This window comes from Puma concolor, chromosome A1 (genome assembly GCF_028749965.1).
Source record: "Puma concolor isolate L17-30 chromosome A1, mPumCon1.1.hap2, whole genome shotgun sequence".
NCBI lineage: Eukaryota > Metazoa > Chordata > Mammalia > Carnivora > Felidae > Puma > Puma concolor.
In genome coordinates, this window is record NC_141667.1 from 159,015,229 (window position 1) to 159,038,356 (window position 23,128).

A 23,128-nucleotide genomic window follows, 5' to 3' on the forward strand; every position below is an offset into this window, starting at 1 on the left:
TATGAAGTCACAAGGGTGGGCCCTAATCCCGTATGATTAGGACACAGCCAACAGACACATGAAAAGATGCTCAACATCACTCATCATCAGGGAAATACAAATCAAAACCACCATGAGATACCACCTCACACCTGTCAGAATGGCTAACAACTCAGGCAACAACAGATGTTGGCAAGGATGCAGAGAGAAAGGATCTCTTTTGCACTGTTCATAGGAATGCAAACTGGTGCATCTGCTCTGGAAAAGTGTGGAGGTTCCTCAAAAAATTAAAAATAAAACTATCATACAACCCAGCAATTGCACTATTTACCCAAAGAGTTGAAAAATACTCAAAGGGACGCACACACTCTGATGGTTACATTATCTATAATAGCAAAGATGCGGATGCAGCCCAAGTGTCTATCACAGATGAATGGATACATATGTGTCTGTACAGGACGGAGTATCGGCCATAGAAAGATATCCCATATGTGATGGCATGGGTGGGCCTAGAGTATATTACACTCAGTGAAATAAGTCAGAGAAAGACAAATACCATATGATTTCATTCATAAGTGGAATCTAAAATAATCCAATGAATAAAAAAGAATCTGGGGCGCCTGGGTGGCTCAGTCAGTTAAGTGTCAGATTTTGGTTCAGGTCATGATCTCACGGTTTGTGGGTTCAGGCCCCGCGTCGGGCTCTGTGCTGACAGCTCAGAGCCTGGAGCCTGCTTCGGATTCTGTGTCTCCCTCTCTCTGCCCCTCTGCTGCTCGTGCTTGCACTCTGTCAAAAAAAAAAAATAATAATAATAAACATTTAAGCAGACTCAGACCCCTAAATACAAAGAACAAACTAGGCTGCCAGGGGAGGTGCAGGCCTGCAGCTACCGAGTGGACAAGTCCAGGATGAAACAGAATAGAGCCAATGACAGTGGACGACATGTGCGGGGAGCACGGCAGGAAGAAGTCGGGTCACTATGTTGTACTCCTGAAATGGATGTAATGTATGTCAACTAGACTCAAAAGAAGAAAAACAGATTAGGACACAGACATGCAGAGAGACAAGTGAGTAAGGGATGGGAGGCGGCACGCAGGCTGGGAGAGCAGCCCCAGGGGAGCAGGCTCCTCGCCCGGACTGTGAGGGACAAGTGTCATCGGTCCTGGGTCCTCGGACAGTGAGGGACAACTGTCATTCGTCCCAGGTCCTCAGATGGTGAGGGACAAGTATCATCCGTCCCAGGTCCTCACCCGGACTGTGAGGACAAGTGTCATCCGTCCTGGGTCCTCGGACAGTGAGGGACAAGTGTCATCTGTCCCGGGTCCTCACCCAGACTGTGAGGGACAAGTGTTATTTGTCCTGGTCGCCTGCTGTTCTCCACAGCCACACGAGCGGACTGACAGTGGCAGGGGGTGGGGGGGTGCAGAACCGGGTTTGTCAGCATGTCCCCTCCCCTCCGAGCCCCTGGTCCCTTTGCCTGAGTTTGGTCCACAATGACATGTCCCTGACAGGACAAAGATGCTCAATATGAGGAAATCGTCCAAAGGCCCCAGCACCACAAGTGCTGCCGCATCCACAAGGAGGGGCCTCAGCCTCCTTCGCAGGTGGGGGTGGGGCTGACCTCTGACTTTGCAGTGATGTCACAGGGGCCACTTGGCAACAGGGGCCCGCAGGGCACACTGGGCTGCTCATTGGATCGGACGGAGGTCGGAAGCCATGCTCTGCGTCTGAGGGCGCACTCGGGAACCCACGTCCCTCTTCTTTCTGGAGCCCTGACGGAGGGAGGATGATGGAGAAGGACACAGCCGCACACAGGAGGCACAGGCCGGGCCCCGGGGCCCCTCCATCGGGGGGAGCCCCCAGACACCTCAAGGCGGCCAGTGAGATGGTCGAGCTGCAGCGCAGCAGGAGCGTGGGTGGTCTGCTGCAGAAGGGGGACCCTCTGCGCTGCGTCAAGAAGCTGAGCGGGGAGCTGGGTAGGCCAGCCACGCCCCTCCTTCCGGCCCGGCCCCACCGCCCCTGCCCACACCCAAAGTGACAGAACCAGGCCAGCCTGAGGGCAGGGCCCACTGAGTGGGCCTCGGTGAGCTCTGCTGAGGTCAGGAGGTCAGGAGGGCCGTGGCCATGGGAAGCGTGGGGGTCAGTCCCTCTCGGGGAACCTGGGGGCTTCCCGGGCCAGGTCAGCCGTGAGCCCACAGGGCCGGCAGACAGGACACGGGCCAGCTAGGTAACGTTACACGTGCCGGTTCTTGCCACCTAGGATATCCCTCAACACGCGGTCGTGGGCAGGGCGGGGGCGGGGGTGCGGAATACCTAGTGCTTGCATGGCCGCTCCTTGATGTTAGCCACTTGGGCTCCCCAGTGGGTAGGTGTCTCGTGGTCCTCTCCCCAGAGGAGCAGGGCCCTGAGCTGGCTGAGATGAGGGGACTGGTTCAGTCATTTGCAGGGCCCCCAGGAGTTCTGCTTCTCCTGGGAAGGTCACCCAGCGAGCAGCCCTTTTTGAGGTCAGGACTCTGGAAATGAAACCCAGTAAGCAGGAAATGTGGTTTGTTTGTTCAAGACCTATGGATGATTTTGAGAGGTAGGGGTGTAAAAATATTTGTTCTCTCAGCGTAAACATCCAAAGAGGTGTTGTTTCGGGAGAAGGGGTGCCGGCCAGCAGCACAGAGGCACCGCTGGGCTCTTACCCTCTGTCCCCCAAAGCCTCTGAACACGGCGACCCTGTCTCACTTGAGGCTCACTCGAGAGGAGCAAAATTCCCCAAAGAAGCAAGTAGACGTGTCCTGATAATGCCACCACTACGGGGCAGCTGCAGGAGAGGACAGGCTCGGTGCCCACTATTTCTGGATGTTCCTGCCAGCACCACAGGGTTTCCCCGAACAGCATGAATGGCAGATCCCCACGTGGCTCCCAGGTGGCCTCGGACACCACTCAGCAGCGGGGCTCAGGCCCCCTGGAGCCCGTGGGACGGAGAGCATTGGGAAGGGCTGCTCCGGTCCCACTGTCCACGTGGTAAACTGAGACCAGAAGAGGTGGCCCTGCCAGGTGCCCAGGACACACCTCCGTACACCTGCAGGGAGCAAGGGCAATGAGGCAGGTGCCGCCCAAACCCACAGGTACTGAGATGCCACGGACGCAGGACACAGGCCAGCTAGCCCAATGCTCCAAGCGAGGGGCGGCCGGACTAAGTCTGCAGATGAGAGGTCCAAGCCGGCCCCAGGACCAGCTTGGTGTAGGAGGGGACAGCAGGAATCCAGCCACCGGCCGCCAGCATGGGACCCACCACAGGAGCTGCCCGGCTCATGCTGCTGTGTCCACGATGCCCGCCCCGGACTCCAGAGCCCAGGCCTGCCTTGCTGCCCCTCCTGCCCCCCGGCCGTCCCTCCACCGAGCTGGTGCTCCAGGGAGGGTGTGTCCAGAGAGGAAGTGGGGGGCTGCCCCTGAGAGGTGGGCTTTCTCCAAGGGATAAAGTCAGCAGGGTGGGTACAGCCAGGCTATAAGGCCAAGTCAGGCCTCTGACCCCCATCACAGGATCAACACCGGTTAAGAGGGTCTCCCCTCCCCAGGCAGTTCAGTGCCTTTTATGCGACTTCCTACTTCCCAGAGGAGGTGGCTGAGGCCCGACTCCCACTGCGCCCCGAGGGGCTGTCTCACACCCCAAAAATAATCTGCAAGCATTTGACGATGTTCACATCTCGGCTGAAGAGCAGAACCAAAGGAAACGTTCTATTCCCTTTGTTGCTAAACCTCTGGAGGCCCCGCTTCTCTGACCTCAGACCCCACTCAGCTCCTCAGCCCCCAGGCCTCTGCCTGGTGGACGGCCATTGGCTGAGCCCTTCGGATTAAGGTGTCACTGGTTGCCCCGTACGCCCAGACCCCTGATAATCTCAGGAGCTTTCTTAGAAGAGGGAAAGGAGGTGAGACCAGCAGACACATAAGTATTAATATTCCTCCATATGACATATGCCCCAGAGGGTCTACTTTGGAGAAAAAAATCATGTCTCTCTTTTTAGTGATTCTTCTTTTCGTGCCAGATACATATCATAGGGAGCAGCAGGTTCAGGGATCAGCCGTGTCTTCTAAAACACACACACACACACACACACACACGTGTGCCTACAGGTAGGGACCTGCTGAAGATTTTCCAAAAGAAGTCAATTTTAAAATCCCAAAACTACTGCTTCTGAATCACTCGAGTCCTTCTCTCTGAGGTAGGGACTGGGCTGAGCCTTTTTGGCCCAAAGGACGTCTCGAGAGCCACCAGCTTCTGAAATGTTCTCTGAAGACCCGAGCACACATCAGCATCAGTCCCTGCACCGGTGTGGGCGCGAAGGACGAGAGGAGGAGGAAGACCCTAGTTCTTAGCCACAGGGGGCTCGTGAGTCACCGAGAAGGGCCCAAACAACACAGCCAAGGCTGCGTGCGCTGAGCGCCAGGGAGGCCTAGCTAAGATGGGCCTCCCTCCAGTCAGGCCTCCTGACATGAGGCAGGGGGGCCCCGAGAGGCCAGGCCCAGGGCAGGGATGGCATGGGAAAGCTGGAGACCCAGCTACTCTACTGGTCTCCACACAGAAGCAGCCTGCAGGCTGTCTCCCGGAGCCCAGCCATCAGCTCTCCGGTCCGCAGGGGCCCCCGGCCTTGAGGCCTGGGAGCCACATGGACGGGACACCACCAAGTTCTGTGAGAAAATCCTCCCTGCAGGATCAGGGTGCTCCGAGGCACCCCACAAGGCCTCCTATCGAAGAACAATTTAAGGCTTTGTAACTTCCACCCCCGCAGCAGGACTGCATTTGGATCTTGGGCCCCATATGTGTGTTGGGTTGGGGGACGGGGGCGCCGAGCTGCTGGCAGGAAGGGGAGCAGGTATAGGGAAGCGGCCACCTTTAGCATTCTGGGCCTGGATGTGGCCACGGGGAAATGGGACCTGGACTGTCCTCCCGGACTCAATGCCTGCAGGATGCGCTGTCAGTGCTCGCAGGGCGGCCACGGGCCCAGGAGTTCTGACGACGATCGCTGCCCCTTCCTCCCCAGAGTCGGAGGACCAGGGAAGAGACCTACGGAGTGACACTGAGGATGCCAACTGGTAAGTGGTCTTTGTCCAGCACAGGTGGTTTTCAGAGACGTGAGGAGGACACAGGACACAGCAGGGTGGGGGCTGGGGCCAGCCCCAAGGTTGACGCTTGGACCCCAAAGGAGTCCTGGGGTGTCCTGAGAAGACCCCGACGGCTCAAGGTGGGAGGGGTGCCAGGGCTGCAAGCCGCACACCCCACAGCACCTGCCTCCCCAGGCGGACCCCAGCTGGCCATGGCCTGGAGTCTGGGAGCTGGCACCTGTCTTAGCAAACGTTCCCACTCGACTCCAGACCGCTGGTCATGCCAGAGGTCTCACTGTTTGGGAAAGATGTGGATGTGCAGCATCACTGGCAGACAGCCCCCCAACACCACCATCATCGCCACAGTCACCACCTCCAGCGCCGCCACCATCGCCACAGACACCCCCCCAGCGCCACCACCATCACCACAGACACCGCCTCCAGCGCCACCATCATCGCCACAGACAGAGCCCCCCAGTGCCACCATCATTGCCACAGACAACCCCCAGCACCACCATCATCACCACAGACACCGCCCCCAGCGCCACCACCATCACCACAGACACCGCCTCCAGCGCCACCATCATCGCCACAGACAGAGCCCCCCAGTGCCACCATCATTGCCACAGACAACCCCCAGCACCATCATCATCACCACAGACACCGCCTCCAGCGCCACCATCCTCGCCACAGACACCGCCCCCAGCACCACCATCATCGCCACAGACAGAGCCCCCCAGCGCCACCCCCATTGCCACAGAACCAGCCTCGAGTAACACCGCCTACTCCTCGATGCCTAGCAAGGGACACCTCTGCCTCGCCCTCCGCCCACTCACCCTCCCACCCCCAGGCACGCGGAAGGTTCTCCACACCCATTCCCTCCCTGTCCTGTGGGGTGCATCCCCGAGCCTCCCAACACCCAGGGGGAGAAAGCGCCAGCCCAAAGCTGCATCTCAGGGCACTGATGCTGACCCGTTGTCCCCGCTCCTCCCACAGTAAGGCAGACCCAGAGGAAGAGAAGCAGGAAAAGAATCGGGACTCCCTCAGGAAGCTGGACCCTGATGGTGGCTGGGCGGGGCCGGCGGTGAGGCCACCTAGAGGCCAGTGGCAGGAGTGGGAGGACGGGCCGGGCACGCCTGTAGTGTGGACACACGTCCCTCGTCCTCGGGCCCTGCTGTTATTTACTTGTTTGGTGTCTTCCCCAGGAACCGGAGTTGGAGTCCATAAAGCTGGATGAGCTTTTGGGAAAAGAGGCAAGAGCGTTTGACTTTTGTCAAACAGAGAGGGCTAACAGGCACAGTCCTGTGGGGCCACGAGCAGGCTGGACACGTGGGCCCGGGGTCACCTTGGCAGGACCACGTGTAGGCTGGACCGAGCACGACCTCTACCCAAGAGCCTTTGCTCAAGCTCCATGCTCCCAGCTGGTGCTGGGCACCCCTGTTTCCTGACGCGGCTGCCTGAGGCCTTTGGGACCTGACGGGGGTGGCCGTGGAAAGCCCAGCCTTGAAGTGTCCCCAGTCCCATGCCCTGACGCTCTGCCCAGAGACCCATGTGTGCTGCGGTAGGAATCCCCACTGGCCACATCCCACAGGAAGAAGGCTCTCGTTCCCCTTCCCGATCCACGTGGGAGGGGGGAGCTGGGCCTATGACAGATGGTCCCTGGGATTCCAGGAGCTCACCCACAAATACCTGTGGCGTTCACTAAAGCACTCCCACTGGAAACCCCTCCTGGGTCGAGCTGCTTCCACACCTCAGTGTGAGTCCTCACCGGCGCGGGGTGAGGGTCCCAGGAGGGTCGTGGGGCCGCGTGCAGGTCTGGAGAGGATGTAGAGGGGATGCCGCAGCTCTGGGCATCACCTTGAGGCAATCTCAGACAGGTGAAGCCAGGGCAACTGAGGGAGTGAGCAGGGGGAGAGGGGAGGCCGTACCCCTCCCTCCTCTCTGCCAGAGCTGGCCGCGGGCACCTTGCCGTCCGTACTGCCAGCAGCTCTCTGCCAGCTCCTCAGGAGCCCCCGCTGAGCACAGCCACCGGTGGTGGTCCTGGGGGTGGTCATGAGACCCTAGCTGTGCCAGGGCCCGGAGCCCACTGCCCCTCCCAGGAAGCCTCCTCTCCTCTCCAGCCCACCCAAGCCCACCATCCACACCTCTTTGGTTTCCATTCACAGAAACCATCTGTGTTTGTGGAGATTGATCTGGGAGACCATGCGGAGGAGGTAAAAGCCCTCAGACGACAGAGCCAGGCTTGTTGCCGGGAATGCTGGTGCTCGGGACCCACGAGGCTTGTCCAGGGGACCTGCCCCACATGCATGTGTTGGAGGCTGAGGTAGAGGCAGGGGTCCAAAGGCCACCCTTGCCGCCTCCTCATCCTCCAACCTGCATGCATTCCAGCATCACCAGAGATGCTAGGGCCTGGCTCAACCCTCAGGGTGCCCCCAGGCCCTAAGAACCTCTTCTGGGATCATGCTGGGGTGGAATGAAGGGCGCAGGCTTGGGAGTCAAGGACCTGGCCTCCACGTCTGGCTCTGCCAGTAAATACTCAAGTATTTGAGTACACACCTCCCAGTGCTTCGGTGGTCTCGTTCGTAAAATGAGGATCTTAGCGGCACCCACATCCCAGGGTGGTTCTGTAAAGCTCTCAGAATAGTGCCTAGACCCAGAAAGCCTCAGTAGCAGGTATCACCATCACCATTATCACCACCACCACCACTGCCACCTCGTCCGCATCCTCATCCTCATCGTCATAGTATCATCATTTTCTGTGAAATGAAGGGGTTGACCAAAGGCCTGTCTGGACCCAACACAAGCGTCCCACAATGCCCTCCAGTTCTCAGCTGTAATGGGCAGCTACCTCTGCAAGTTTTCCAGCTCTCTCATGTTTAAGCTCCTACCCAGGGATTGTTTTTTAATTACTTCTTCCAAGTCTTTGCCCTCAGAACACACCGTACAGTAAAGAATGCTGGTTATTAGCTACTCACGGGGCTGTCTTGGAGGCACCATGGGTTTTAAGGACTCAAGGAAGGTCATCCAGTGGCAGAGTTGGGATTACAGTCCAGAAGTCACAGTGGCCCACATGGAGGGCACAGTTCCTTGGCCAGGGTCCCCCGATTGGCAATTTTCACTTCATGGTGCCCAAACTCATGGGAAGATGCCCAGTGCCGGCACAGTTTCCAGGCCCCCGTCTGATCCTCAGGCAGGTGCATCAGTTCCGGCCTTAGTGGCTATGCTTGCCTCCCTCCCCTTGTCCCCTAAACTGCTCCTCCCACTTCCCACAGGTGGTCACAGGCACCATGAAAGAAGAGAAGCAGTCCGAGATGGACATGGGGGGTTCATCAGAAGACGAGTGAGTGATGCTTATGAGTTTATACACGGAGACGTGGGGGGCTCTCCTCTACCATGGTGTCTGCTGGCCCCACATCCTGCAGGATGGGCAGAACCCCACTGCGTGCCTTCCCCCCTCACCTGTGTGCATAGAGACCCAGCACTGATGAGCCCGGAGGGGCTGAGACGTGAGCAGCAGGACTCAGGCATGACCCTTACCTTGTGGCCCCCTCACCCCATAGCAAGACCCGCTCTCCCCATCCCATCAGCCAACAGCTTGGCCAGACCGTGAAGTGGGAGGAGGCAGAGGTGAGAGGGAAGTGTTGCTGTGAGGGTCCTTCCAGCTTCTCAGTTTGGGGTTTTGGTCGCAGAGGTCACTGGGAGGGAGGACCCATCACCTGGCCGGTGTCTCTGCCACACAGGCCGAGCCCCAGGGCTAGGGTAGGAGACACATTTGTCTTGACTACCTACACCCTCTTAGGGGAGAGATTGGGTAGGGCCAGCCAACCCCCGTGAAGTCCTGAGGCCATAAAGGGTGCTGGGTAGGCTGCTAGGTCACCCAAGGGCCCCTAGACCTATTTTATTTTTTTTATTTAAAAAATTATTTTTAATGTTTATTCATTTTTGAGAGAGAGAGACAGACTGCAAGTGGGGTAAGGGCAGAGAGAGAGGCAGACACAGAATCTGAAGCAGGCTCCAGGCTCCAAGCTGTCAGCACAGAGCCCGACATGGGGCTTGAACTCATGAACCGTGAGATCATGACCTGAGCTAAGGTCGGATGCTTAACCTAGTGAGCCACCCAGGCGCCCCATTTACTTTTTTATTTAAAAATATTTTTAATGTTTATTGTTGAGACAGAGAGACAGAGACAGAGACAGAGAGAGAGGGAAGGGCAGAGAGAGGGAGGGACAGAGAATCCCAAGCAGGCTCCACATTGTCAGCACAGAGCATGACGCGGGCCTCGAACCCACAAACAGTGAGATCGTGACCTGGGCCAAAATCAATAGTTGGGTGCTCAAGCGACTGAGCCCCCCAGGCACCCTTAGTTTACTTTAAACAATACAGAGAAACACAAAAAGAAAATAGCAGTTTATCCAACTTCCCACTTGGAATTAACAACTATGTTACTACCTTGGCTTATTTAGCTCAAACATTTTTTAAAAGAAATTCTAACAGATATTTAGATAAAAGTCTATTCTGTTCTAAAGCTGGTACCTGTCCTTCTAAGTAACTGGCCCAGTGAGGAACAGCTCATGAAAAGGACAGGTTCTGAGTCACCCAGGCCCCTCTTGGGAGCAGGGAGGGCGGCACGGGGGCACACGGGCCCCTCGTGAGCTCTCGCTGGCACACCCCCTCTCCACCCAGCATCAGTAGCTTTGAGCTGTAGCCCCGAAGCCTTTGCTTACTCGGTGTGTTGTTATTACCACAAACTTTCCCCCAGGTGTGTATGTTCTGTGAGGGAGTGTCACCCAGTCTGACCTCAGACGTTCCCATGTCCCTGCCCGTGTCTACTCATGCCAGCGTTTGCTAAGAGGTCAGGGCCTCCCTGTCACACCCCCAGATCCAGGCTGGAGGAGGTCAGAGCCGCCCTGTCATACCCCAAATCGAGGCTGCCCCCATGCTTCTCATTGTCTCTGAACGGACGTGGTGATGGATTCAGCCACACAGGTGCAGCGCGGTGGCTTGACTTGCTGCTCCCCCCACCCCCCGCCCCCGGGCCAGACAATCCCGAAGTCACCCACTCGGCCTCATGGTCTCAGCTCCCTACCTGCTGACTCAGTGGCCCCAGAAAACCCGCAAGCCAGGGCCGGCACATAACCAAGCTTGTGTGCTGGGGGGCTGCTGGACAGTGGGAAGGGGGTGTAGGGGGGCCCTCCACGTGGGCCTGGCCTTCACGCCCCACCAGGTGGTGTCAGGACCACCTGTCTGTCCCACTGCCCTGCTCACCTGCCCTCGCAGTTCTCAGAGCCATGGCTTCTCTGTCCAGGCTCTTTCAGGCCTGTTTCAGATGGTGGGGTTCGGCACCTGCGGGCCAGCCACTGCTTACTGCCCAGTGGGACGCTTCAGCACCGAGTTGTGGGGTCCCTGCAAAGGGAAGGGGGGCGGCTGACCCACCCCAGAGGCAGCCTCGGTTGGAAGTGGAGACCCCAGAGACCACCACTGGGGAAAAACTCAAGTTGTGGTGTTCTGGAAACGGGCAGGGGTAGGCGTGGGGCCGAGGGGAGTGGTTTGGCTCGGCTGGTCTTTGAGGTGTTTCATGTTCAGGGGCCCCTTCTGGCTCAGGCGTCCCAGCGCAGAGGACAAAGGCACTGGGTGGGTGGGAGGCAGCTGGTGGGAGGGCCAGCCAGCCTGCCCAGGAGTCTGGCTGTGGGTGCCAGGCCCCGGGCCCCCTGGGCTTGATGGGCGGCATGTATCTGGGGCGCAGGGGTGCTGCCTGTGGCCCTGGGCTCTGAGCTCAGTAGGGGCGGCACCTGTCTCTCCCCCGCTCGGCCCGCTGTCGGCCCCTAGGACCAGGACCAGCTGGGTGTGCTGCATCCCTTACTCCACCAGAAGGAAGGCCAAGGACAGTGTGTAACAGCTCTGGATGAGGTAGTTCTCACCAGGACAGGGCTGGGGGCCGAGGGGGCATCTAGAGGGGACAGGAAGCAGAAAAGAGGGGGCTGGGCTGCTCACCTGATCTCCTGGCCTCCTCGGTCCCGCAGAGACCTGGGAGGGAGGGACGGGGGACGCAGACAGGAAGCTCTAAGAAACGCCACTTGAACCATTTCAGGGCCCCGATGACCACCCAGGTGTGAGCCACTGACCCGCTGGGTGAGCAATGACACCATCTTTTAAAAAGACACAATAAAGCATGAACAGAAGGTGTTCTCTCTCTCTGGTGCCTCTTGAGGGATCCCTACTCCTTCCTTCCATGCATCTCACTCCCTGAAATGTAACTGGGGGGAGGGAGGTGAGTTCAGTGACAGATGACTGACCCCCCCCCCAGGTCACATGTGCATGGTGGTGGCCGTGACCACACAGCCCTAGACTTGGCCCCAGGTGTACCTGAGGGGTCCAAGCCCCAACACAAGGGGCCCCGAGGCAGGGTAGGCATTGTTCCTTGAGGACCTGGGGGTGAGCTTTGCCACAAGCAGACAATCTGTGCAGCCGGAGTGGGAGCTCCCAGCGCCAGAGGCTGCACTAGGGCCTTGCCTCATCCGGCTTGGCTCCAGGGGTAGGGGCTTGAGGGGGTAGGGACTTGAGGGGGAGGGGCTTGCCGGGGGGGGGGGGGGGGAGGGCACAGAGGGAGGCTGAGCAAAGGGTGAGGAGTCCTGCGTTCGTCATCCAGGTCTCAGCAAACTGCCACAGGCCAAGTGGGCAAAGAACTTCAATTTCATGTGGTCTGACCTGCGACTGAGAACCCAGCAGATGCACTGGCTCACACTCACTCACATGCACACACACCCAGAAGTGCATACTGTACATGCACATCTACACACGTGCGTCCACATTACACTTGTACCCACGCCGGCAGGTGGTCACACCCTCGTGCACATACACACACCCACGTGGGTAGGCGGTCACACCCACGTGCACATACACACACGTGCACCTACACACACATGCACATACACACACATGCACACACACACATGGGCAGGCGGTCACACACACGTGCACATACATACACGCACATAAAGCAACCTCAAGCACGCAAGAGGGCGTGGGCCAGTGACAAGTATCTCTGAGGGTGAGGAACATCGGGGCCCCAAGGTTGGAGGAGTCAGACGCCCACTGTGTGCGCAGGTGGGTTGGGAGGTGGGCGGGCGCCTCCATCTCTCGCTGCATCCACCAGAGAGCAGGGAGGCCCCGGAGCAGCTGATCCAATCATGGAAACCGCTTCCCTGGCCAGTTAGGTGGGGCTGTCACGTGACCAGGTCCCAGAAAAGGCCACCCTGCTGAGTGCTCCCCATGTGCTGGGGGTTCAGACAAGCAATACACAGAGGACCTCCCACACCTTGGAGGCTGGGGGCCGCGGCTCGTCCCCATCCCGCCCCCCCCACCACGAGATGTGGAATACTGCTTCCCAGTCCCCAAAGAGATGGCCCCTGTCCTGTCCAACCCTTCACTGCTACCACCAGCTAAAAGGGTACCTCAGAAGCTTCTGGACAGACGGCTGGTCTGCCCCTTGGACAGGATGGGAGGAGAAGGCCTCAGGGCCAGGGCCCTTGCTATAGAGCAGCACAGGCCACAGCGGTTAGCCACAGGCCAGGAGGGTGACTGGGCCCGGGGGGCCCCTGGCCATGTACCCCACTATCTTTTCGTTGTCTGTCCCTTGCCATTGCACGTGGCTGCTGGCCTCTAGGGGCCTGGGGAGCAGGGACACCCCACGTGTGCTTGGTTGTGACCTTTCCCTGGTTTAGGGTATAAATTCTCCCAAATCAGATGCATGTTTGACTTTTCATTGGGCCTCTGAACCTCACGGTTGGAGGTACTTTCGTTCCATGTCATTGGGGGTCTCTGCGGGGGAGCCGGTCCAGGGCAGGCCCCGGGGTAACCAGAGGGACTTGGCTTGCAGGTGTGGTGGTTGTGGCTCTGGCCTTCTGCTCCCAGAGCAAGCCCCTGGGGGGGGGGGGGGGGGGCAGCGGTGGCTCTTGAAGGTGGGGACACACAAGGAAAGCTCCAAGCCTCCATTCATCATCTGCCAACGCCTGCCAGCCGCACCCCTGCCCTCGCCGAGGCTTCCACGGGGGAGGTGCAGCCCGTGCAGCAGTGGGGCCTTTCATTCGCTGCTGGAACCGGGAGGGAACCCAGAGTGCCATCTGCTGGCAGCGGGGGGAGCTGCCTCGGCCCCGTCCCAGCTCTGGGAGGCATGGGAGGCATGGTCAGGGTGGAGTGACCTGGCAGGTGGTGAGGGCAGGACAGGACGCCCCCTGTGTGGGCAATGAGATGGCCCTGTAAACTTGGGGGGAATGAAAATCCCATCGTCCGGGCTGCCTGCGAACCCTCTCCTGGCTTCCCCTTGTTCAGGGGCCCCCTGGTCCTCTGGGTCCCCTGCCTCAGCCTGCCAGCAGCCCTGAAGCAGGCTCCCTGGTGGCATTTTCTGTCACAAACAGGCTTGGCCAGTGGTCCCAGGTGGTGACCCCCTGTTGTCCCTGGCCGCAGGCCTGACCTGCCCCGCTGGCCCCCTCCTACTCAGACACCTGTGAGAGAGGCTTACAGAGCCCTCCGGGGGCAGGGACAGGCCAGGCCTCATCCTGGCTCCACATCTCTGATGGGGCCGCACCGGCTACACACGGCCCTTCCTGCAGACACCCCGCGGCCCCGCCCCCAGCCTATTCTCTCCAGTGGTGTTTCCCCCCCAAATCCAACATGCATCTTGCTTGTGGGTAATATGGGAGCTCACAAAAAGCATTTAAGTTTTCTTCTAGTTACTTGCAGATTCTCAATATTTTAATGTATTTCTCTGGAGCGTGCCCTCTCTCCTCTAGAAAGATCTCTGTATGGAGAGAGACGGATACATACAATGTTTACGAGACTGGGGTCACCCTGCACCCACCTCTGTTCACCAGGTTTCATGTCACAGGCACCTTCCTCGGCGCCGCCCCTGAGTATTTGCTGAGCACCGGCATGAGCCCCTAGCGCCTCCAGGAGCTTCCACTCCAGTGAGGGGCGGGGGGCAGACGGCGGCGGCCAGCGCGGTTTCCTTTATCTCCACGTCGTTCCGCAGAGGCGAACCTGGTCACTTGAAGTGACCTGCGGTGGGGGCGGCGCCCCAGGACACGGTGCACTGCCAGGGTCACTGCCATGTGAAAATGTCGCGCGGGTCCCAGCAAGGGCTGAGAGCCGTTGTCTGCTCTGCGCCAGGCCCAGTAAACCGTCCTGATTGGTCCTGCAAATTTTAAGTCATTAATTCCACAACGACCCACAAGCTGGGATCTACTCTCAGACCCATTTTGTAGCTGAGTCGGGGAGGGAGGGTGGTGAAGGACTCCGGGGGACACCGGTCACAGCGGGGTCACAGCGCCCACCTGTCTCCGCTCTTGCTGCTCCCCTGGCCTCCGATCCTCGCGGCGCGAGGATCGCTTCTCCCACCGCTCCCGGAAAGCGGAAGGCGCTTGCGCAGTGCGCCCCCTGGTGGCACACTCGGTGCGGCGTCTCACCACTTCTGCCCTTCAGAGGGCAGGTCACCGCCACCACCCAAGAGGAGGCGATGGCGAGTCGCTTCATTACTAGTAGATAACTTTAACTCTCATTATTCACTAAAGGGGAGGCTGCAATGCAAATGCATTGTTGGACATCAGTTCAGGGGCAGGACTGGGGGAGTGACCCAGACACTCTGTGCTCTGTGGTCAAGTTCCCAAAGCAGGCACTCCCTGCCCTCCTACCTCATGATCCTGAGGTCCCCCAGCCCTGTCCCTGGCACCTCTGTTTAGAGCATCCTGGGTGCCTCCCAGGCCTGGACAATCCTTGGTTCATGTGGAAACTCACCCCAAATGGATCCTTCCCACGATGCCCTGAAGTATTTCATTCCATAAAACAACAGGTGAAGCTCCCTCACGGTGCGGTCATCCTGAGGCCTTTTATGAGCCCTGGTGTCACCAGGTACCCCAGTCCCCAGCCGTGTGGGGAGCTGGAGGGCCTGCTTTGAAAGACAGGAGCTCAGGGAGGGCGAACTGCCCCTTGCACGAGGGTCGGAGGCTGCTGAGGCCTTGGGAGGTGAGAAGCTTACCAGGGAGAGCACCCACGGGGGGTCGTCTGGGGCCAGCCCGAGCCTGGGCAGAGGCAAAGGTGCACATGCCTGGAGGCTGTCCCCTTGGCCTGTTGCCCCAGAGCACAGCCTGCCTGAGACTCCCAGCCAGGTGTCCTGGGAGGAGGGGGAGGAGGAGGGCAGCCCTGGAGGCAGAAGAGAGGGATAGGGACCGGGATGGGAGGCATGAGCCCTAGTTAGGCCCAGGCCTCCCCAAGGTCTTTCCTCCATTTGTTTTGAGGGGCAGGTTTTCAGGGAGGTGCAAGTGTCCACAAAGCAGGAGGTTTGCAGCCACTCAACGACTTTTGGGTCATGCTGGGGTCAGCTGGGCCCAGGACCTGGCCACGGTGTGACGGTCTGTGACCAACGTGACCTCTGCTGGGAGCAGGAGAATGTGCCCTCTGGGCTGCAGGGTTAGATGAATTCTATTCCGACAAGGCCTTAGACCCAGAGGGAGTGGGCAATCCCATTACACAGATAAGAAAACTAAGGTCGCAGCGTCAGGGAACACAGGTTCCAAGGGAGCCAGGTCCGCATCCTGGCTCTGCCCCCACCAAGCCAGTCTGGATGCCCCACTGGCCTCCAGTCCTCCATCTAGGTCCCTGGGGACCTGGAAAAGGCAGGGTCCTCATGCCCCGCCTACAAGGGTCCCTCAGACACATGCCAATGACCCTGTGCTCCCTCTGATCCTGCAGCTGCTGGATCCCCAGGGAGACAGCCTTGTCCCTCTCTGGTGGGCATGCACCCACTTCTGGATTCATCCCCTGGGGGAGCTGCGTCCTGCGCCTCATGTTCTAAGCACCCCCCTCTCAAAGCGGCACCCCGGGCGCTATCATGTCTCTGTCTTCGTTGCTTCAGAGCAACTTCACTGCTGTCCATCAGGAGACAGGCTTCTGTCTTCAACCGACTGGACCTGAAGCCCAGGGACAGCCCCTCAGGGCCACCTGGGGCCGCGCCGTTGGCTGCCGCTGGCCGGCCAGGTGTGGAATCCTGGGGGTGGGGTGGGGGCGGGCACATGCACTGATACCTTCAGTCACACCCAAACACTTAACTTGCCTGTGTGACCTTGAGAAGCTTGTTTCCCAGTCCCCACCCACCCTGCAAATCTCTGTTGTGGGGGAATTGCTCAAGCCAGCCACACACAGGACCTATGAAGGAGCCCTTCTGGAAATTTCCCAGGCTGGGCCGCAAAGCCAGCAGCCAGTCAGAGCCTGGTCCCCTCCATTTGGGCCTCTGACCACTGACATGGGGTCGTGTACAAGCTGTCCTGGTGCTGTTTCCCTCCTGATAGAGGATGGGGACACAGATCCCAGGAAACAGGTCTGAAGGAGGGGCTTGGACAGCCCCCCCTGCTCTGTTTTCCTCCGCCTGAGGTTTCAGTCTCGTCTCGGCACCCCTCCATTGCAATCTGGGCTCCAGTCTCTGTTTGGCATGGTTTTCTACATAAATTATTGGGAAATGTGATTTCCCTGGTTCCTCTGACACACACACGTCTGTTTCAGTCGCTGGTTTTCTTTGCAAAATGCAAACTAATGTCCAACTTTGAGACACATGATGGGGTGAGGGGCCACTTAAGCTCCCTGGCTAAGGGCTGGTTAGTGAGCAACGAGGGCTGGATGTGGAGGGGCTGAGGTCTGAGCAGGGGAAGACAGATCCAGGTGGGGTGTGGGGCCAGCAGGGTCACCGGCCAGCCCATGACTGTGATGGGCTCCCCAGGTCCAATGCCTGCTGGTACCAGTCCCAAAGCATGAGGGGCCATCACCTCACCCAGCACAAGCCTTGCTGGAAGAGGGGTCCTGGAGGGGAAGACTCGTGCCCAGCTTTGTTCACATCTGTTCCCTGCACAAAGGACTGAGCTCCAGCGGGTGTCCAGAGGTCAGAACAGAGTGCCCCCTCCCTCTGCTGAGACCTCCCCATCACTGTGTGGGAGCCAAGAGCTGGCAGTGCAAACACCACTTCCCGATTCTCTGGCACCAAGGCATTGGATGTCCTGCGATCTCACTCTGGCACTCCTGGAGCCAGCATGGACCCTGCAGGCTGCGGGCTCCATCCCGAGAGGCTCCCCCACTGCAGAGCTGACTGACGCGGAGACCCCTGGTTCCTGCGCTCTGCCAGGGACTGCAAAGCAGAGCTTGATGAACTTCACCATCCAAGAGTTTTTATCTTCATGTTGAGGGTGTGATGGATGCAATCTCCGGCCACTGGGGATGGGCTCAAGCAGCAGCCTCCCCGGGGTCGTGTTCCCCTGGCCAGGAGCCAGGAGTTGGGTGTGGGAGAAAGGGGTCCTTTGTGGATAGCAAGTGATACTGTGCTCACTTGGGAGGCTGCACGGGCTTGGGGAGCCCAGTGCTGGAGTGGGGACGAAGGGGGCACCTGGGCTTGCCTGGCTCTTTGTCTCCCGCAGCAACGCCCTCTGGCACTCACACTTCCATCAGATTCATCCCGAAGTATTTCATGTTGTCGATGCCTGAAACATTCACTTCCAGGGTCTTTCTTGCCCCTCCCATAACCGGCCCCTCCCCCACAGCAGGGGCATGGCCATGGTCTGCAGGGTTTGATTGTCCTTGAGAAAAGCAGGGCGCCCCTTCTGCAACATGGTGCCTGTGTGTTCCGTCCAGCACTGGGTTTTCCTACACCGGCTCTTGGGAATTATAAGAAACGCCCCTCAGGTCCCACAGCGGGACGTGAAGACAGCCTGAGCCCTGCCCTGTGGCTGCTTTGGTTCTCTGGAGCTTTCGGCGTGCCAAGGCTTGACTCGGGTTCCTGGAAAAGGCAGGACGAGCAGTCAGGGCTCACAGTCCGGAATTACAGGGGAAGGAGCCAGGACGGCACACATCATGCCCCTAACCCCTGGGTCCTGCACAACATGTCCCAGGCAGATGGCATGGAGATCTGACTCCCAGAGACAGTCTACTGGGGGAGGGGATGGAGCTGGGACCCTCCCAAAGGTGACTGCTGGCTGGTGGTACCCAAAGGGGCCTTGCCTTGGGGTTTCTTACACCCCCACTGCCTGCTTGTTCCCATGGCAGTGTGTCCAGGGACCTGCTCCTGTCAGCCAGAACACCTCCTCTACAGGTTCGTGCATTGGCAGTTTGAGAATCAGATGTAGGTGCCCAGGGCCACGGTCAGCAGGAGAGCCCCACGCGTGTGCTGGAATCTGCCGGGGAACACCTGGCCTTTTCAGCAAGTCTTTCCGAGTCCCAGCTCCAGTCCCCATGCATATGTTTTTCCCAGGCCCTCTTGGTTCCTTCTAGAATCTGTGCAAGCCCTCGCTCATCCTGGGTCCCATCACCTTGGGTGAACAAACAGGACTGTCAGACTCTGAGCTCCCTGCTCCCCAAGGAGCCATCGGCCAAACTCTTGGTGACCACAGGAGGCAGGAATAAACCCCGTCACCAGCTCCCTTACTTCTGCAGGGGCATACAATGTCAGAGCCCCCACTCCATCCCAGGGCTGCTCGGGGCTGCACCGCGGACTTGCCCTGGTTGGTGCTCTGGGCTCATGGGCCCCCGCCCAACAAGCACCCCTGCCTTCTGCTTGTGCAGGGTTGTGGAGGGAGGGGTGTCCACAGCATTAAGGGACACGGTTTTCCATGCACCCTACTCTGAGCACAGAGCCCTGCCCCTCACACCCAGCAGCTTCCTCACCTGTTATGATTAGCAGTGCCCTCGTCTGCCTCCAGAGAACGGCCACAGCACACACACGAGGGCACGCATGGATGTGCACACACTGTGGGACCCTGTCTGTGTCTGTCTGGCCTTGGGGCCTCCTCCCCTCCTTGTCCTGCCTCTGCCCTGGCCTGGGGTGCACGGCCACAGCAGCAGCTCCCCTGTTCTTGCCAAAATAGCTTAGGGCATTACAAGGCAGCCCTGGTGTCATCAAGGTCACCCAGCGGCCCACTGGGCAAAGGGCACTGGGTGTCACATATGATTAGCTCCAAGATAGCCCAGTTGCTGGACAATTTTTCAGCACATGCCACCCTTCCCAGTGGCCTTCCCACTCAAGTGACCACCGGTCTGGGAATTTCTGTGGGAATCATGCTCCAGTTTAAATTCTTCCCAGATAGGATACAGCAACACAGCCTCAGACAGACTGGCCGTGCAGGGTGTTCACTTAGCACAGAGCTGACAAACCCAACCATCTAAGCAGGCTGAGTACTTAACTCAGCTGACCACCTGACCCAGCTGACCACGTACCCAGCTGACTACCTGCTCAGTTGAGCATCTACCCCAACTAACTACCTAACTCAGCTGACTCTCTAACCCAGCTGACTACCTAACCCATTTAACTACCTGACCCAGCTGACTACCCAGGCCAGCTAATTACCTAACAGAGCTAACCCCTACCCCAATGACCATCTGACCCAGCTGACCACCCAAGCCAGCTAACTACCTACTCTGTGTACCACCTGAGCCAGCTGCCTACCCAGACCATCCCTCTAAAGCAGCGGCTCCCCGGGAGAGGGTTCCGTCTGTCACGTGGGGTGGTGGGCACTCAGCGCTTGCAGTGTTCAGGACGCCCCATCTCAGAGAGCAGGCCTGCCACACTGTGATCACGAGGACGGCCTGATCCCGTCTAAACCGTGGGAGCCACACCAATCATGTGATCCAGAGGGATGTGTGTGCCTTCCTTCCACGCGCCACGCTCCTGAGATGCTTGCCCGCTTGTGTGCTCGCTGAGCACCTGTGGGGTCTCTGCCAGAGAGCAGGCAGACCCCAGGGGGAGAGCTGGGCCTATGTGGCACTCTGGCTTTTGTAGGATGAAGTGAAAACACCCTGGCAACGAATGCCAAGTTCTGTGAGCATCCTTAACCTTGTGAGCACGTACCCCTAACACGCAGGTAGCTGTGGGCTTGTGCCCTGCACTCTCGGCCACCGTGCAGTGAACTGGATCCTGGGGGTGAATTATCCTCCTCTGAGTATTGACTAACCAGCAAATGTTGGCCTTGGGTGGTGACCATGGATGTCCACTGGGTTCTGCCTTAGGTCTTGGCTTGTCTGCGGACGGCACAAGGCTGACAATCTCCATAAATCTTCTCAAGTGTGGGAGAGAGGGTCAACAAGGAGAAAGCAGACTCAAGACTCCACATCTCTCAGTAGACAAATGGGCGAACCCACAATTAAGCATCACACAGGTGAATCGTCTATACTTTGCTTCACGTGAAACCATCCTGGGGACCTCGACTCAACAGCAGTTCACAGAAGGAAGATCCTGTGGTTTTCAGTGGACAAGTCACATGAGCCACGGTATGGCCAGGTAGTATCTGGGAGAGGGCAGTCTGCCAGCTCTCCCCGCGAGGGCCCCGTTGCACCCCTGGAGGGCCCTGTCTCGTGCCCAAAGGGTCACACCCAGCTCAAACACACACTATTAGCACAGTTAAAACTTAAACCATCAGCCACAGTGTTGGCCATCCAGAGGGCACTTGCAGGGAGGTGGTGTGGGTGTCGAAGCAGCTGAAACCTAGCATGTGAGACACAGCTAAGGAAACAGTTCCTCCTCGGGCACAGCACCTGAGGGACGCAAAGCGCCTGAAGAAGCTTCAGGCTGCTTTGCTCCTGTACCACCGGGAGGAGCCGCTGATTCCAACTCCACATAAGGACCTTTTTCTACATCAGAGCCTGAAACCTGACGGGGCTCACGACGGCCCTGGCGGCCAGCCTGCCTCGTGATTGGTGCTAGAGAGCCGGGGAGGGGGCCCCAAGGACTTCGCCTCGAGGTCTGCCTCGAGTGCCCGGTTAGGGTGGCTGTCTGCCGAGTCTCATGCTGAAGTCTCACTTCTTCTTAGGACACAAATCCTGAGGCTTTGCAAACTCTGCCCTCTGGTTTTAGTGCCCAGTGGTGGCTGTGCCTGTAGAAATGAGTGCTATGCCTTTCCTGGCTTCCTATTTCCCACCCCCACTATCTGCTGACAGGGGTCCTCCTGGAAGAGGAGGTGTTCACGTGGTTATTCCTTGGCACAAGCTCGGGCACAGGTGTTCTGTCCTGCGTCACCACGTGTGTGGCTGCTGCCAGGGTCCCTTCTGTGGCCACTGGCAGTGCCTCCACACTATGCCCTGTGTCCTTCAACAAGCTCTTACTTTTCTAATTAATTAAACTCGGGAGCGTTTCTTGGTTCCCCAGCCCCACAGGACGATCCAGGCTCACCTTGTGTTTTCCCTGCCCCAGTGAGGGGCGCCCCAGCCGCTTCTCCAAGGGCCTGGGTCCCACTGAAAAGTAAAAGCTCAAAGAGGAGATTAAGATAGTAGGAGAGGGGTGCCTGGGTGTCTCAGTCTGTTAAGCATCCAACCTCGTCTTGAGTCGTGGTCTTGTGGTTGGTGAGTTCGAGCCCCACATCGGGCTCTGTGCTGGCAGCTCGGAGCCTGGAGCCTGCTTCAGATTCTGTCTTCTTCTCTCTCTGCCCCTCACCCGTTTGCTTGCGCGCTCTCTCTCTCTCAAAAATAAATAAACATTTAAAATTTTTTTTTTTTTTTTTTTTTAGAAAAGATCATAGGAGAACACATCCTGAACAGGGACTTGGTGAGGGGTCGGGGACAAACCTCTCTCCCCAGGCAGCTGCCACCCAGGGCAGGACGCACCAGCGCCAGCAGCTAGAAGGGGGAGGAAGGAACCAGGCAAAGCTGTCGACTGCAGACGGTGCTGGGCCCGGTGTGCTCTCAAGGCCGCTGTGAGGTGCAAGTCGCCCTTTCCGGTGTGCCGGGAATGACGGAGCGCCGCCTGGCCTGCGCACTTTTAGACGAGGGCGCACGGTCACGCCTGCTCTTGCTGGAGAGGCGCGCGTGGTCCTGGCAGAGGCAGTGCGGGCCTGGCGCCGTAAAACCCCTCCTTCTCCAAGGACACGCTTCACTGGCCCAGCCCCAGCCCGCGTTTTCCGAGGGAAAGGTGGAAAGACGAGGGTCTCCTGCTTCAGGGTGATTTCTCTGGGGGGGCGCCTGGTGCCGCCTTGTCCTTCTGCGCCCGGGACCGGCCAGCACTGCCCTGGTCTCCAGGGCCCTCGTGCATTGGGCCCAGACCCCTCCAGTCTCACACACCGAGAGTCCTTCGCAGGTGGAGCTGGAACCAGGAGGCGCTGGCTGGCAGGGAGCAGCATCCGAGGCTGAGGCCCCTGCTCTGTGAGGGCATGGAGGCCATTCTGGGGACATGGGCAGGGGCCGTGTCTCCACCTGTTCTCACTGGCCAGCTCACTCACAGGGTCTGCATGCCCCCACCCCCCAGTCCCCTCTGCCTGGCACCTGGTTTCTCTATGACCCCAGCTAATCCCTTTCACCGTGAACCAACTTTAACACTTCCAAGACTTTAGACCTATGACCCATCTGGTCCTTGCATAAAAACCTCCAGAAACAGGTATGGTCATTAGCTCTATTTTGCAGATGACAGGTTGGCCATAGAGAGGTCAGCATGCTGGCCCAAGACACACAGCACATCAAAAGGAGCCTGGGACTCCAGGCCATGAGGTCAGTCAGGGCCTGACCTCTCCCTTGCTTTGGGGGCTAAGACTGGTATTTGTGTCCATTTCACAGGTAAACAAACAAGCAAACCCAGGCAGCCTCAAGGCTTCAGGCCCAGGATTCCCTCAGGCACGTCTGCAACCCTCTGTTCTGGGTAGTGCACCCAGGCACCCCCTGTCCTGAAAGGTGACCCATCATGGCTCCGGGGGCACAGGGCAACTTCAGGAAGGCTTCCTGGCCATGAGGGAAGCTGAGCTTCCAAAAGGGAGCAGGTCAGCCCGACAAAGGCTATTTGGAAGGGGTGCTGGGCCGCAGGGATGTGTGTGTAGTTCCAGATGGGGTGAGGAAGGCCCTGACCACAGTGACACCCACAGAGCACACGTCTCCCCCGAGACACCCGTGTCTCCCTGTCCAGGGACCTGTGGGTGTGTCCCCCTCACTGGTAAAAGGTCTTGGCGGGTGGGGTGAAGATAGGAATCTTAGGTGGGAGATTGTCCTGGGTGGTGACCCCGGGGGCCTTGTGAGAGGGGCAGGCTGGCGAGAGGCGGAGGGAGACAAGTTGGGG

At 58.7% G+C, this 23,128-nt stretch overlaps 1 protein-coding gene across 2 annotated transcripts; it reads left to right on the forward strand.

The window, feature by feature from the left end:
• Positions 1-1,625: 1,625 nt before the first annotated feature.
• Positions 1,626-11,249, forward strand: CA1H13orf46 (chromosome A1 C13orf46 homolog). 2 transcript variants are annotated; one of them, XM_086707786.1, is made up of 8 exons: positions 1,626-1,955; positions 5,010-5,061; positions 6,067-6,160; positions 6,261-6,323; positions 7,236-7,283; positions 8,343-8,410; positions 10,897-10,977; positions 11,159-11,249. In XM_086707786.1, exons 1-7 carry the CDS (start codon positions 1,766-1,768, stop codon positions 10,961-10,963), a joined length of 582 nt encoding a protein of 193 aa, XP_086563912.1. In that variant the 5' UTR covers positions 1,626-1,765; the 3' UTR covers positions 10,964-10,977; positions 11,159-11,249. The 2 variants fall into 2 exon arrangements, with proteins under 2 accessions (XP_086563912.1, XP_086563904.1); XM_086707778.1 differs by lacking the exons at positions 7,236-7,283; positions 8,343-8,410; positions 10,897-10,977; positions 11,159-11,249 and having other exon boundaries at positions 1,629-1,955; positions 6,067-6,154; positions 6,276-6,533.
• The last annotated feature ends 11,879 nt before the right edge of the window (positions 11,250-23,128 follow it).

What these genes read in the sequence shown, in the direction of transcription:
- CA1H13orf46 (XM_086707786.1), top strand. Translation starts at nt 1,766, where the DNA reads ATGATGGAGAAGGACACAGCCGCACACAGGAGGCACAGGCCGGGCCCC. An exon ending in GACACTGAGGATGCCAACTG is followed by an intron (nt 5,062 to 6,066) that starts GTAAGTGGTCTT and finishes CTCCTCCCACAG; the next exon opens with TAAGGCAGACCCAGAGGAAG. An exon ending in TGGGAGACCATGCGGAGGAG is followed by an intron (nt 7,284 to 8,342) that starts GTAAAAGCCCTC and finishes CACTTCCCACAG; the next exon opens with GTGGTCACAGGCACCATGAA.